The 15,717-nt window shown below is 37.8% G+C and overlaps 1 protein-coding gene across 2 annotated transcripts in view; it reads left to right on the top strand.

The window, feature by feature from the left end:
- GPCPD1 (glycerophosphocholine phosphodiesterase 1) overlaps positions 1–15,717 on the top strand; it is a 71,090-nt gene that overhangs the window by 14,179 nt on the left and 41,194 nt on the right. For both annotated transcript variants that reach the window (XM_026668535.2, XM_026668536.2), the window contains exons 2-3: positions 8,710–8,779; positions 15,272–15,368. In XM_026668535.2, coding sequence (XP_026524320.1) covers positions 8,731–8,779; positions 15,272–15,368 — 146 coding nt within the window. In that variant the 5' untranslated portion in view covers positions 8,710–8,730. The remainder of the gene's footprint in view (positions 1–8,709; positions 8,780–15,271; positions 15,369–15,717) is intronic.

The following is a 15,717-nucleotide window of genomic DNA, read 5'->3' as shown; positions in this document are numbered from 1 at the left end:
GGTTAAAACTCTTGGTACAGACACAAACTCAAATTCATATTCATTTTACATACCATTTCATATCTTATTAACATTTTCAATTTTCTATATGACTTCTCCTCTCCTTTAAATTTTCTCAATTTTATTTTATTTTATTTATCTCCTCTCAATTCGTATCATAATATTTATTATTCTTTGTCTGTTCTATTCCAGCCAACCATTTATTTTTCTTCTTTAAAAAAGAAGAAAGACTTCTCCTGTACACTATATGGAGTATGATGCCTTTATCTCTTTCCCCTATATTTATAATACTTAATATAAAACACATGACATACATTGGGATTCTGTCTGGTACATTCTAAAATTATACTATATTATCAAAAATAATACAAATCTATTCATTAGTATTGATATTCATTCATATCTTAAACGTTTAACTCATTGCTTTTCAATTAAATCACATACTTTTATGGGAGCCCTATTTTCCATAATTATTCCCCCCCATCACATATTATAGCTCAATATTTCATTAAAATGTTCCTCCTCCTACTTCAAATCTCATTTCACAAAAAATTTCACTAGTATACCATATTCTAATCATTAATATTAACAATCATTTATATCTTAAACATTTTATCCATTTCAATTAAATATCATGCCTTTGTGGGAACACTTATGCTTTCCAAAGATTATTACCCCCCCCCCATCACAATCTTGAATCATATTTCATTACAGTACTCCCTTTTTCTTAACCAAAAATTTCACTAATTTATGTTAAATATTTTATCACATTTTAAGTTACATATTATTTCTAATTTTCTATGATTACTTCTAAATACAGGTATAAAAATGCAGTCTTATGTACCTTTCTAGAATCCCTTTAACAATAAGATTTATCCATTATCTCTAAAAAACTTTTGCTTCTTAACATCTTGCTCCCCACCATTAGGGCTTCTCATCCCTTCCTTTCTCTCTTGCTTCTTCTTCTCCTTGTCCTCTTTAACCCCTTGTCTCTCCACCTCCCTTTTATTCTGCCTTCCCCCTTTCTGTTGTTTCTTAACAATGTTCCCTTTTCACCTTATTCTTCTCTTTTTGGGCTGTTTTTCCAGATCTTAAAGACCTTTTTTCCTTTTTCTCTTGCTTTTTCCCTTCTCCAATCAAAGTCATTTGTTCATCAAAGATGGCTTCTTCTTCTTCTTTGTCCCCATCATCCTCATTCTGCTTCACATAAGTATAAACCGCCATTTCCAAGTATTGAAAAATAGTGCCAAGACCATCTTCCCCTCCTTGTTTTTCTTTTTCATATTTTTGATATATAAGTTTCAATCCATCCATAGATGATGCCATTGTGTAGAGAAAAAGTTTTTCCAAACAACCACCCAGATGTTTTAATCAGAAGTAATTTCCAAAGGTTCCAAAATCACCAAACAATCCAAACAGACTATTTCTTTTAGATACCTTCCTTCTTCACTTTCTCTTTCTGGGGTTAAAGTAATCACAAATCCTTTTCAAATATATTTTTTGGAAGTTTTTTAATGTTTAACAACTCTTTGCAATTCTAGGCAATCTTCTCCTTATTTTCAAATTTTGCTCTAATTTTTTTCACTCTCCCTTCCCACTCACAGCCAAAAAGTTTTGTTTTTTTTCCGCTGTCACTTTAGGAAGGAGAGTAGAACAAAGAAAAAACTTTCCCCTTTAGAGTATTCGCAGCTTGTAACTCTCACAAGGAACAATATATACTTAGCAACTTTCAAGATTCCAGGTCACTTTCTCCCGTCTTGTCCCGGTTAGAAGCTTTCTAAGTGAAAAACTTTCACTTTTCTTCCAGCTTTCTCCCTCCTGCACCTGCTTGTCCGGCTGCAGCTTTCTTCGTGGCGGCCATTGCTGACCGCCGTTCCTCCGCCTCGGGAAAAGGGGGTTTAGCTGGCTGGGGAGGGGGTTTGCGGCACCCCCAAACCCCTTGCCGGATCCCCCCTGTCTTCAGCTGCCTCTACGGGGCAGCTATATCCCCCAGATCCAAATGGATCGGGGGAACCTTGGCGGCGAACGCAGCAGGGATCGCGCGGTCGCGAATCCCTGCTGCCGCCGAAAGCTTGCAAACCGGATGTTTTTTCAGTAAGAAATTATTAAGAAAATATTGGAATGTGCTAAAATGAGTAGATTGATATTTGAAATTAGAGAACAAGAGGATAAACAATTTCACAAAATTTGGGACCTTTTCTATCAATGGTTAGATAATAAAATATAATAATGGAATATGTAGAATTTTAGAAAATAATGAATATATAAAGATGTATTTTTTTTCTTTTTATTATTATTATATCTACAAAATGTTTTTAGGATAGATTTGGGAGGATTATATGAATTGTTATAAAATAAACTAAGCAAATTATAGTTATCTCGCAAAATATGAATGAATAAAATTATTGTCAAATGATTGATTAATAATGATACTAGGGTATTCAATTTTTGATTGATAATATGAGCTATTATGCAGTGTAACTGTAATTGAAGACTATGAAATGGATGCACAAAAAAATTTGTAAACCAACCGACACACTGCTTGTATACTTATGGAAGAAAGTTGGATGTTTTTATGTTTTGTTTGTTTATGCTTGTCTTTAAAAACCAATAAAATTTACACATACACACACACACACACACACACACACACACACAAATCTCCCTCCTTCAGTCCTACTTGCCCTTTCTTCTCCCTTCTTTTCTTCCTTTTACTTCTCTTCCTTCCTCTCCCTTTTTTTGTGCTCCTTCCTTCCCTCTTCCCTTCCTTCCCACAACTGCAACAGTGCAGTGGTAGCAGCACTGAAGTAACAGTAATCCACTAGAAGTGAAGCAGTCACAATTTCCCAAATTTCATTCATTGGGTCCCAGTATTCTGTAAGCCCGTTTGAGGAACCTTGATTGAAAAGATTTGGCCTTCTGCTTCAACATTTTGCCCACTCAAAGATTACAGACACAAGGGATTTAGTAGTATATAGATAATGGACAGTGTCTTTAACATTAAAGCCCTCTGGGACTTCCGGTTTGTCGGCTTCGCGAGCGGCAGGGATTTGCGACTCTCTGCGATCCCTGCCACGCTAGCCGTTTTTGGTGCTCCGATCCGGCCGGGTTCGGAGCTAGGCTACCCTGCAGGGGTAGCTGAAGATAGGGGGATCTGGAGAGGGATTGGGGTGTTGCAGACCCCTCCCGGCCGGCAGAACCCCTTTTCCCAAGACAGTGCAGCGGCGGTCCGCAATGGCCGCCACAAAGAAGCCGGCAGCTGGGTAAGAATGCGCAGGAGGAAGAGGAGAAAGCCTTTGAGAGTGAAAGTTTTCTTGGTTGATCCAGGACTCTAAGATACATTTAATATAATTCCTGGAAATTATGGCTTTTTGGATGATTCTTTCCGCAAGAGAAAATAAGCGGCAATTTTGAGGTGCTGAAAGGAAAGTTTATTCTTCCTCCCGACGGAATTAATAAGTGGATATTGAGAAACCTGGTTTTTTTTTCAGGTAAAACTAGCTTTATGTGATAAGTCGGAAGGGAGAGGACAAAAAAGATATTCATTTGGTCTGATGTTGTTGGAGGAGATGCCTTAAGGATTTGAAGACAGAAATATAATTTTAATAAGGCTTTAAAATACAGATTTGGATTTTCTTTTTTCTTTTGTCTGATACTACCCCTGGAAGAGAAAGGGAGAACTTTGTCTTGGCTTGGATTGATTGAGGACTTTGGGATTGTTCTATTTTTTTCTTGAAATATCTTGGATGGTGTAAGAAGAAAGAGGGAAAAAGAAAAGAAAAGAAAAGATTTATAATGGCTTTTCCTTTTGAGGATCTGAGGGAAGAATATGAGCAAACAAAAACAGACGGTAAAGATGGTATGGAAAAAGCCTTCCTTTTTTTAGAAATGGCGCTGGTTAACTATCAACAGACAATACAACAGATCGAGGCAGAAGAACAACAAGAAGAAGAAGGCGAAGAAGCCATCTTTAATGAATTTCAAAATTTAAGAAAGAAGGAAGGAAGAAAGCGAGGAAAATGAAGGACTTAAGATTTAAAAAACATTCAAGAAAGAGAAAAATAAGATGCAAAATAAATATAATGATAGTAAACAAAGAAAAAGGGAACACAACAGAGAAGGGATGCTAGCAAGGCAGAGGCTAGAAGAAGGGTGGGTAGGAAGATTTGGTGGGGGAAGAAAGAAAGGGGAAAGGCGGAGAAAAGCCATAAAGTTTTGAAATTAGATGGGAAAAGAGGAATTTTTTAGGGACAAAGGGTAAAGTACAATTTCTTTAAAAAGATTTTGCAAGGTACATAAGATGGTATTGTAACACTTGTATTAGAAATAGAAAATTAGAATGGCTTAAGAGTTAATAAGAAATTAAAATGTTGAAATGTTTAATAATGATTTATTTTAAAATTTAATAAAATATTAAAGGGAATGTTTAGAATATTGAGTTTTAATTAAAGAGTTTAATATGACTATGGTATTGATGTTATTATAAAACTATTATAGTAGCATTTGTTTTTGAAAAGGCAACGGGAAAGCTATAAGATTTAATATTTAGATTTATTATTTAACTATGTATTCAATCATTTTGGATTTATTACTCTGTTTTTATTATTATTAAAAAAAAATTAGTAGATAGAATGTACCAAGCAGAATCAGATTGAGTATTAGGTGTTATTTTAAATGTTAATCTAATTAATTTAGGGGGAGGATAGAAAGGCATCATACTCTGAGTAGTGATTTCAGGAGAAATTCTTTTTCTTTTTATTATAAGGAATGAGATAGAGGGATAATAAAGAATGGGCAAAAGATACAAATATAATGATTTAAATTAAGATGGATTAAATAAGATAGAATTAAGAAGAGTGAAATGTGTGGAGAAGTTTTTATAGAAGATATAGAATGGTAAATAAAATAGGTAATGATATGTAAGATGAGCATGAATATAATTGAAGCCCACGTAAAGAGAGGTACCTGGAGCCAAGTTACTTTCCTAAAAGATTTTTATATGTTTGTTTGTTGTGTGTTTATGTTGTTGGAAGAATTAATAAAACCTTGTAAAAATACAGAATGAGAATAATGGTAACCAAGCCAGAAAGAAATAGATGAAATAATAATAGTGAAATTGAATAAGAGTAAAGAGAAGTTAAGAGAAATTGGATAAGAGGTATTTTTATGCTCCTATGGAAATGGCTTAAAATAGAATTATATTGTATAAAATAAGGTTTTATCTGACTTGTAAAACTTATAATGGAAAAAGGTTCAAGTATGTAATGGTTGATGATGATTTGTTTGTTTTTGAAATTAATAAAATTTGTTTAAAAAAAAAACATTAAAGCCCTCTGTTGTCTTAGTTAACTATGATAGGCCATACTTTACTTTCTTTGCATAACTACTTCTGCTTACATGTTCAATTCAACCTGCTGTTTCTTAGTCTTAAGCCAAACAGCCATACAGATAGTCCTAGACTTACAACCATTTGTTTAGTGACAATTCAAAAGTTACAGTGGCTCTGAGTAAAGTGACTTATGACCATCTTTCACATTGTTGCAGCATTCCTGTGGCTGGGGAGATCAAAATTCAGACACTTGGCAACTGGTATGTATTTATGATGGTTGCAGCATCCCAGGGTCATATGATCCCCTTTTGCGACCTGACAAGCAAAGACAATAGGAAAGCCAGATTCACTTAACAACTGTGTTACTAACTTAACAACTGCTGTGATTCACTTAACAACTGTGGCAAGTTAAGTTGTTAAAATGAGGCAATAATCATTTAACTGTCTTGCTTAGCAATGGAAATTTTTGCTTATTGATGGTCATAAGTCAAGGACTTTCTGTAGTTGCTGCTGTATATTTCATGGGGGCATCCAAGGTGTACTGTATTTCTTGTTAAAGACAATGTATCCTAAGTACCTCGTTTATTATCAATGTATGACTATCTCTGTTGTAAACATGACAGAGATTAAGTCAATAGAATTCAAATCACAAATGGGTTTTTCTTAGCTAAGCCCTGTAAGGTTATTGTATCTCATATAATTATTATTGATGCTTTATAAATTCACAGTAGTGAGTTTGGTGATCAGCAGTTTATTAATTTCTAATCCATTTCAGAAAAGTGGTTTTTCTAATGGATTATTCACACGCTTTCATTGCATTTCATGCAAAGTCATTGCTTACTGTGTAGTCCACAAAGATGAAATGCATATTATGACAAGTTCTACTGGCTTTCTGCAATGCTCAAAGCTGGAGGTTTGAGGTCGGTGAATTCTGCAATGCAGATTAAAGCAAACTGAGAAGAAGAAGCAGGAACAAACAAGTGGGTGTCCACAGGAAAAAGATTTTTTGCAGTAATAGATGCTTTAGTGACTGTTGCTGTAAATATTTTATATTGGGTTACGAATTGATTGTAAATAATACACTTGAATGTTGCTATACAATTTCTTCTGTGTGGGGCTTTCACAATCTGGTAGAACTAGATAAGTTGCAAGTTTGTTAATATATCTATTTTCCAAAAGAATGAAATGAAATTAAAGACTGCTGTGCAATAATGTAAAGGAAAATAAGCATATTATACAGTTACTGAAATTACTGGTTTGTCAGACTTATCCCATACACTGGAGACTCAACTTCTTGGTCCTTTGACCTGAGTGTAAAGAAGTATGTAAGATCTCTGTCCAAGACTGTGTTAGCTATTCATATAGAAGAGAAAGAGCTTCTTTTGACTCTCGATGTCAGTGAATTAATGGATCAAATCAGGATTGTTGGCTGTTCAGCTTGGGATTACTAATAGTGAAATTAAAGAATCAAATGATTTTATTTTAAGTAAATTTGATTCACGGTGTCTTAAGTCATGATGGAGTTGTTTTAGTTTAACATACTGTATGAATGATTGAATTAGGTGTTTTATGTGTGATTTAGTCAGTAAATCATGATGAAACTATGATGTAGATGAAATATAAACCAACTTAGTATGAAACATATTGCAGTTGTAGTTTCAGCCATTATGGTTTGTAAATAATGTATGGTTTAACATTATGAATTAACCAGATCACTATGACTTCTTCAACACATCTTGATTAAAACAAACTAGAACATAGTACAGTATTTGAAGTAAACATCTATACCTGTCAGAAGAGGCTTGATAAACGTGCTATCAAGTCAGTATAATTCATAATAAGTAATTTGTTTAGTGATCATTCAAAGTTACAATAGTACTGAAAAAGTGATCTATGACTATTTTTCATACTTACAACCATTGGCAGCATCCTCATGATCATGTGATCAAAATTCAGATATTTATGATGATTGCAGTGTCCCTGGGTCATTGGATCACCTTTTGAGACCTTCTGACAAGCAAAATCAATGGGAAGACAGATTCACTTAACAACCTTGTTACTAACTTAACTGCAGTGATTCACTTAACAACTGTGGCAAAAGTCATAAAATGAGGCAAAACTCACTTAACAAATGTCTCACTTAGCAACAGAAATTTTGGGGTCAATTGTGGTCATAGGTCAAAGACTGATTGATATTGATCCTTAGCAACTACACAGCTAGGTAGAGGCTTAAGATTGGAGAAGACTCCTGAGAGTACTGAAGATACTCAAGTAAACTAACAAAAGGGTCACTGAACAGATCAATCCTGAATTCTCATGTGGGGCACAAATGAACAAGCTCAGCTTATTCTACTTCAGATACATTATACAAAGACTGATCTCTTTCAAAATGTCTGTAATGTTGGAAAAGATGGAAGAAACCAGTAAGTGGGTAGACTCAGTTACATTGTCAATCAGTGCACCATTGAAGGGATAGATCATTATGGAGAAAATCTATCTCTGTGATTGAAAAAGACTTGGTGACACATAATCAAATTCACTTTTTACTGTTTCTTTAAAATGGTATTTCTTGGCTTGATGTCATTTCTATTTAAAGAGGAAGTTTGCTCCTTTTCTATACAGATTGCCCTCAACTTATGACCACAATTGAACCCAAAATTATGTTAAGTGAGAATTTGTTAAGTGAGTTTTGCCCCATTTAAGACATTTCTTGTCATAGTTAAGTGAATCACTGCAATTGATAAGTTAGTTGGTTGTTAAGTGAATCTTCCCCTTTGACTTTACTTATAAGAAGGTTGCAAAAAGGGATCACATGACTCTGGGACTCTGAAATGGTCATAAATATGAACCAATTGGCAAGTATCTGAATTTTGATCACATGATCATAGGGATGCTGTAAAGGTTGTAACTGAAAAACTCTTCATTGGGAAAAAGTGGGCGTAGCTTCAATAATTTGTATACTAACTATTCCACATCCTTGCAAAAGAATAGTTGGCTTTTAAACCTGAAAAAATATCTTAGTATATGCTTCATTTGAAGAGTCACTCAATGCTGTATAAATATTTCAATTTGGTTTCATAGACTTTCATTTCTAGTTTGCCAATAGTTATTATCAATTTGGCAGATTGCAGAGCTGCTTCCCTCCCCTTGCAGACAAATTTAACATATGGCTTTGTTTAGATATGCACTAAATAACATTTTTTTCCCCTGTGAAATTCAAAGTGCATGGCTTGCCCACATAGTATAACACTACTCCTTTTTACCCTCTGTTTCTATTATTTTGGCTTGTATTGTAATTTAAATTAGGGCTCTTTCTTGAAAGATTGTGTTAAGATAAATGAAATAATAACATGATGTTCCTTCTTTCTCTTTCTCAACAGATTTTTTGAAAATAATTGAAAATGGCACCTTGTCAGGTTACCTTTGAAATAAGAGGAGTATCTCCACCAGGTACAAAGTATTTTTAGTGCAGACTTGCAATAGAATTGAAAATTAATTTTCCATGCAACAAATTCTATTCAGGCAGTTGTAGAGAAGATTTTTGGAAAATTTCACTTGTTACATTTTGTAGATATGCTTGGCATTTAATGAGTATGTATGTAAAAGATTATTTTTAATGAATAAGATAAGCTTCCTTAGTTCTAGTATACCATTTCCAAATATTATTCCCTCAAATATTATGATTATGTCTTGTAAGTATATGACAACTTGAATTTCCATATTTACTCTTCAGACCAGTTTACCACCTATATTTCTTGCTTGTACTATCACTCTATGTGAAGAGTTTTTTCTATTGCTTAATTAATTTAATCCCTGCCTAAACTGAATGATATTTTTCAAACAAGTAGTTTTTAATTTAGGACTGTTCATTCAGCAATTATTGGAAGTTATGACACCACTGAATGAATGATGATTATGATCAGTCCTCAGAGTTTTGGCCATCATAGAATTCCCATAGTCACGTGATTATGATCTGGGTGCTTGGCAACTGGCTTGCACTTATGACCAGTTGCAGGGCCCTGCAATCCCCTGATTGCTATTTGCTACCTTCTCTGACGGCTTCTCCTGAAAATTGGTGGGAAAGCTGGCAGGGAAGATTGCAAGTCATTAGGGTAAGTCTCTCCTACCCATGTACTCTTTAATTGCCCCTCTTTACTCATATCATACTGGTCACTTATACCCTCCCATGTACCTTCCTGGAGCCTTGATGTGCCTCTCCTGCCACTTACGCACTTACATACACCCTCCTGGTGTTTTAATACACCACTCTTGCAGTTTCACACAAACCTTCCTCACTCTGCAGCAGCCACTGACCTGCCTGCTGTGCTGCTTGGGACTTTGCAACTTCCTGCTGGCTTCCCCATTGAGTTAGTTGTGGTAAGATGGCAGGAAGTTTCTTTGCTGAATGATCCTGAGATTCAATTAATGGTAGCAAACCAGGATAGCAGAGATTGTCATCTCTAAGTGATGCTGTTGCACTTTATGATCACATTGGTTAGCCCAGAAATGCTGGTCTCAATTGCCATTGTAAATCGAGGACTACGTGTATTTTCCTTCCTTCTCCCAAGCAATACATAACAGCGCTTCACAAAAATTTCTGCAATATAACATAAAGTAAAACTTGTGACCGGGCAATTTCTGCTGTTTCATTCTATAATACATCTGTTTTAAAACTGAGTCTATATTGATTGAATACCGTATATACTCGAGTATAAGTCGAGTTTTTCAGCCCATTTTTTGTGCTGAAAAAATCCCCCTCGGCTTATACTCGAGTCAGATTCCCCTCTGAAAAAAAAAATGGTGTGGAGTCGCTGCTGCCGGCGCGGCCCCAGTCCCGCCGCCTCGGGAAGGGAAAGGCAAAGCGCTTTTTGCCTTTCCCTTCCCGGCCGGGGCTGTTGGGAGTCGCTGCCGCCGGCGCGACCTCAGTCCCGCCGCCTCGGGAAGGGAAAGGCAAAGCGCTTTTTGCCTTTCCCTTCCCGGCCGGGGCTGTTGGGAGTCGCTGCCGCCGGCGCGACCTCAGTCCCGCCGCCTCGGGAAGGGAAAGGCAAAGAGCTTTTTGCCTTTCCCTTCCCGGCCGGGGCTGTTGGGGAGCCGCGGCGACCTGTCCCCGCCGGGAAGAAAGGCAAGAGCTTTGCCTTCCCTTCCCGGCCCTGTGGGAGTCGCGCCGCCAGAGCGGCCCCAGTCCCGTCGCCTCGGGAAGGGAAAGGCCACGGCTTGGAAGGCCGCCGCTGGAGCGAAGCTGCGCTAGTCGCTGCGCTAGCATCGGATCGGGCGCGCCGGACGGTTCCGACTGAGCCCCGAGCGTCGTCTTTGGCGCCCGCCCAGCACCGCGGAGCTCCCTGTACCGGGAGAAGGGGAAGACCCCCGGGCGGGGCAGGGAGAGGAGCTTCTCCCGCCCGCCCCTCTTTCCGCGCCCACCGGTGTCCCCGCAGGATGACCCCCGCCCGCAGTCGCCGCCGCTTGAAAGAGACGGGCCGGGGTGGGTAGAAAGGCGCCGGGCGCCCTTGGAGGAGAAGGTCCCGCGTTCGCCTGTCTGCCCGCGGATGTCAGCGGAGCAGCCGCTGCTACGGGAACAGTTTACTGCCATCGCCCTCAAAGGGGGCAACCGGACAGGGAATCCGAGGGCAGTGCTCGTTGCGTGCCGGAGGCGACAAGCCCGCTCGGGTGGACGTGTTTGCCCAGAGACCCCGGACGAAGCAGCGGCAAAGCTCCGCTGACATCCGCGGGCAGACAGGCGAACGCGGGACCTTCTCCTCCAATAGTGAGATCGTTTCCCAAATTAATTATTTTTATTTTTGAAATTTACCAGTAGCTGCTGCATTTCCCACCCTCGGCTTATACTCGACTCAATAAGTTTTCCCAGTTTTTTTGTATAAAATTAGGTGCCTCGGCTTATATTCGGGTCGACTTATACTCGAGTATATACGGTAAATCTGAAAAACACTTGGTTCTCCATAGCCCTCAAATTGCACTATAAGTTGTTTTAAGTTAATGACTTGGATCTCTTTTTAAAAATAATATAAGACACAACATAGCATTTTTTATTTTATTCATTTCTTAGCTTTGGATCCTAATTCATTTTAAATGAATAAAATCACTATAAAATAGGGTTTATGTGTTGAGGTAGTCAATATGTATAAGAAGTAGCACACAACCATTATTTATTTAGGCAAGAATTTGGGGCCATATGCTTAATCCTTGGACAAATAACAGATTATCTTCTCTAAGAATTCTTTTGAAAATACTGTGTAAAAGAATATATGCATTTAAGTATGTAATGAGTTGCATATCTGATCAACTGTTGAAAGTTTAGAGCTAAAAGTGGCAAGGTGAGACCAATGATTTCCAGATTACAGAAAGTAAACACATTGCAGCTATTTAAGGTCATCAAAAACATTTAATGTGTTAATTTAGACTTAGAGTAAGAAGAAACATGGATACAAAATGCTGGAGCTGATAAACAAGGACTCCACCTTACTGCTCTGCAGCAGACAATCAAGTGTTGTGTTATGACTTCAATTGTTGCAATACAGGAAAGAGGCTAAACTAGGCAAGTTGAGACAGGAAGTCTTCTACCAAGTTTAGCCAAGAGTTGAATTAAAAGTTAAATGATTAGAGTCAACACTGCCTTGAAGGTAAAATCTTCTCCTCCCTCTATGAAGCGTAACAGATACAATCAATGAACATTAAGTAAGACTCAGTTATTTAAAGTACTCTTCTATTTAATAATAGAATATATTTTGCTGTGAATAATAACCAGCCACATTCAGCTCAATACAGAGAAAGTAGTACAAGTGTTATTCTTTTTGTGGAGGTACAATGGACAGTGTTTGGACAGGGTTGATGGAGGCATTTGGGATTTGGAGAACGTCTTGGATGGCTTGACAAAATATGTCCTAAAGCAGGGATGTCAAACTCGCAGCCCATGGGGTGGATGCTTCATGCACTGGCCACACCTACCCTGGGTTTAGCAAAGAGGAAAAAAGTCATGATACGTCACGTGACAACAACATGACGCCCCGAGTTTGACACCCCTGTTCTAAAGAGTTCACCCACAGAATGTAGAGATACAAATCAGATACAAAATATGAATTTATCAAATGCTAGCCAATATTACCTTTGGAGGACATTTCCTATCAGTCCTGTTTACATTTGTCCTTTTTTCCACACAGAGATATTTTCACACAAAGTATTAGATTGCGATTGCCCTTTATTTGTGCTTCTCAGGAAAGATTATGAGATCTAAATGGAAAAACCAGAAGCCACATTGTAAATAAATGATGGTAGAACCTAACGCTGTATGTTGCAGCTTGCTACCTTTTCTCTCTCTTCTAAATAAAAACTATTTTTTTAAATGTAAAAACATCATAATGGGGCTATTGTTCTCCCTGGTATGACATTGGGAACCTCAACTATAGGTATGTTGTTACAATATCATATTCTGCTCCTGGGTACTGGAATTGCAAGGGCAAACTCCATACAACATTTGGCAAGCTGGGTGGGGTTAAGAATTGCTGTTTTTTTCTGTGACTTCCAATTTGCTGAAGCATTATAATTCTGTAGTGGCTCTTATTCCCTGTCTTCCCCTTCCCTAAAACCCAGCCAGAGTATAGAGAATTGACAGGGAGAAATGTTGACAGCTCATAAAGTATGCATTTTAGTTAGGAAGTATAAGTGAAATAATTTCCAATAAATCTTACACAGAGAAATGTTGTTGTTTTTTTGCATTAATTGCTACTTGGCTTGGTCAGGGGTGGGATTCAAATTTTTTAACAACCAGTTCTGTGGGCATGGCTAGGTGGGTGTGCCCATGTGACTGGGTGGGCGTGACTTCTTTTTCTCTAGCGCGCACGCACACACACATTTTGAGGCCCAGGAAGAAAAAAAACGGAGCCTGGCAGGGGCGCGCAGCACCCCCTCAGGCTCCGTTTTGGGGCCTTCTGGGCCTCAGGGAAGTCTCCTGGGGGGGCGTTTTTGCTCCCAGAAGGCTTTCCTGGGGCTCAGGAAGAAAAAAAATGGAGCCTGGAGAAGGTGCACAGCATCCTCCCCCACGCTCTGTTTTGGGGCCTTCAGGGCTTCAGGGAAGTGTCCTGGGGGTCATTTTTGCTCCCAGAAAGCTTCCCTGGGGCCCAAAAAGGCAAAAAATGGAATGTGGGGGATGGTGGTGTTGCCCCCCCCCTCCATTTTTTGCCTTCCTGGTTCTCAGGGAAGCCTCCTGGATGAAGCAGTAAGACAGCCAGGGGAATCCCGGCACAGCTGATCATAGAAACAGCTGGTCGTCTGGAGGGAAAAGAAGAAAAAAGAAATACCTTAAGGAGTGACTGGGCAGGGAAGAATGCAGTCAGCGATGTTGGGCATTCGCACGATGTTGTGCATGTATGATAAGGATTTACTAGGCAAGGGGGGCGGAGAGGGGCGGGCCCAACCAGGGGCACAATTTGCCAGTTCTCCCAACTGCGCAAAGTCATAACAACGGGTTCTATAGAACCAGTCTGAACCGGTAGAATCCCACCCCTGGGTTTGGTTTGTACATTATTCCAAGTCATTGTTTAGTTTTGGTTTATGGAATTAGAGTCACCTGATCCATAAGTAAATCTAGCTCATAGATTTCAGTTTCCAAACTACACTGTTGGAATTAATAAATACACTAAGCCACCATCTTGTAGTTCCTGATACAATCCAGCATGAGATTTCAGAAACCTGAACTTGCTATCATTCTCCAACTGGATATTTCCCTTTCGCTCACCTTCTTTAATTGCATAAAGAATATTTTAGCACAGCTTTTCCAGTATGATGCCCCAGTTGTGGAAGTGGAAGTTCTGGGAATTACATTCCCAACACATTGAGGGACATTAGATTGAGAAAAAATGTTTCTGTATCAGTGTAATATATATGTATATATTAGCATGATCCTGGTATGATTTTTGACATTCATACACTTAATGTTTTGTTTCCCACCACAAAATCATGCAAAATTTAATGATTCAGAAAATTGTGAATTTTGGGGACCAGAAAAAAGATATTGGAAAACTGCACTTCAAGTTTTCAAAACAGTGTAGAGCTGTTCTGTTCTTTTCATTTGTGGGTTATATGCTGTCTAATTGTGTAACTGGTCCCCTTTGAAACTTCATTAGATAGCATATTCAAAAATATTTCATAACAAATCCCCTAGCAGCTAGCAAGTTGTGGATGCCTTAGATTAGAGGCAGAGAACATATGAGCTTTAAATGTTTACAAAACTAATAATGTGTAACTATGTTACATATACATACTGATGTTGTACATAGTATTTTAAAAAAATCCACTCTTTTGTGCTCCCAGGTGCGATATCCATATAATTCCAATATATATAACAGTAATCCTAACATATCTCAGTATAATCTTTACAGCAAAGTTCAGACAAAAATTATGAATTTTCTGTTCTGCTGGGGGCGCTGTTATTGCTATTATTTATTTAAGATGGGATGTGAAGTAAGTATGTGCAAACTGTGTGGAACACAGTTCAAACAGGCTTCTTCAATAATCTGGAAAGTGCTTTGAATTTGAAATAATGTTTTAAACTGAAAGCAGAACTGGTTTGTGTGCAAAACACTTAAGTGTGCACTTCAAAAATAATAATAATTTAAAATGATAGGAAACAACTATTTTGTGTGTAAACAGGGCATTTCAAAATAATGTTTTAAAGTAGTTCTACTTTGGGCACAATGATTATATGGTGAAGAAAAAAACATATTAGTGTTTAAAATAAAACAAATATGACAAAAATAAGTACAGTTAACAAAAATGTAATAACTATGAAATTAATTCAGTCATTAAGCTTATTTAGATCAGATATCAGTGCAGGTTGCATCATTTTGCTGCAGTGTATATAATTTGTTATTTGTGTTAGTCTGAATACTCAATATTTGAAAGTTTATTTATTTTCTGATACTTCTTTTCTAGGAGAAGTTTTGGCTATATGTGGAAGCTGTTATTCTCTAGGAAACTGGAATCCACAGCGTGCAGTAATCCTGCATCCAGAGGATGAGGCTGGTGATACGTAAGCTCTTTTCAGTAGCACATTAAAATTGAATAATAACTGTAACAGTAGTCTGGATAATATTAAGTGTATTTGCTCATGTCTTTTATTTCACTGGTATCAAATTCACTGATTTGACATGCCTTGATTATTAAATTTATCTCCCACCTTTTTTACAGTTCAAGGCAGCATATGTATTGCCACGATCTCCTGTTTTCCCCACAGCACACACCTTGTGAGAAGGGTTGGCACAAAGACACATAGTTTGTTTTCATGCTTAAAGAAGGACAAGACCGATAATTCACCATCTCCTGGTTTCTAGTTCAGCACCTTACTCACCACAACAAATTGGGCCTCATATGTATTTATT

The sequence above is a fragment of the Notechis scutatus genome, chromosome 1 (assembly GCF_049901735.1).
Source record: "Notechis scutatus isolate UNSWTSFEM ecotype Mainland chromosome 1, rNotScu1.2, whole genome shotgun sequence".
Taxonomy (NCBI): Eukaryota; Metazoa; Chordata; class Lepidosauria; order Squamata; family Elapidae; genus Notechis; species Notechis scutatus.
The sequence above is the reverse complement of the archived record's forward strand: the minus strand, read 5'-3'. Positions and strand labels throughout refer to the sequence as shown.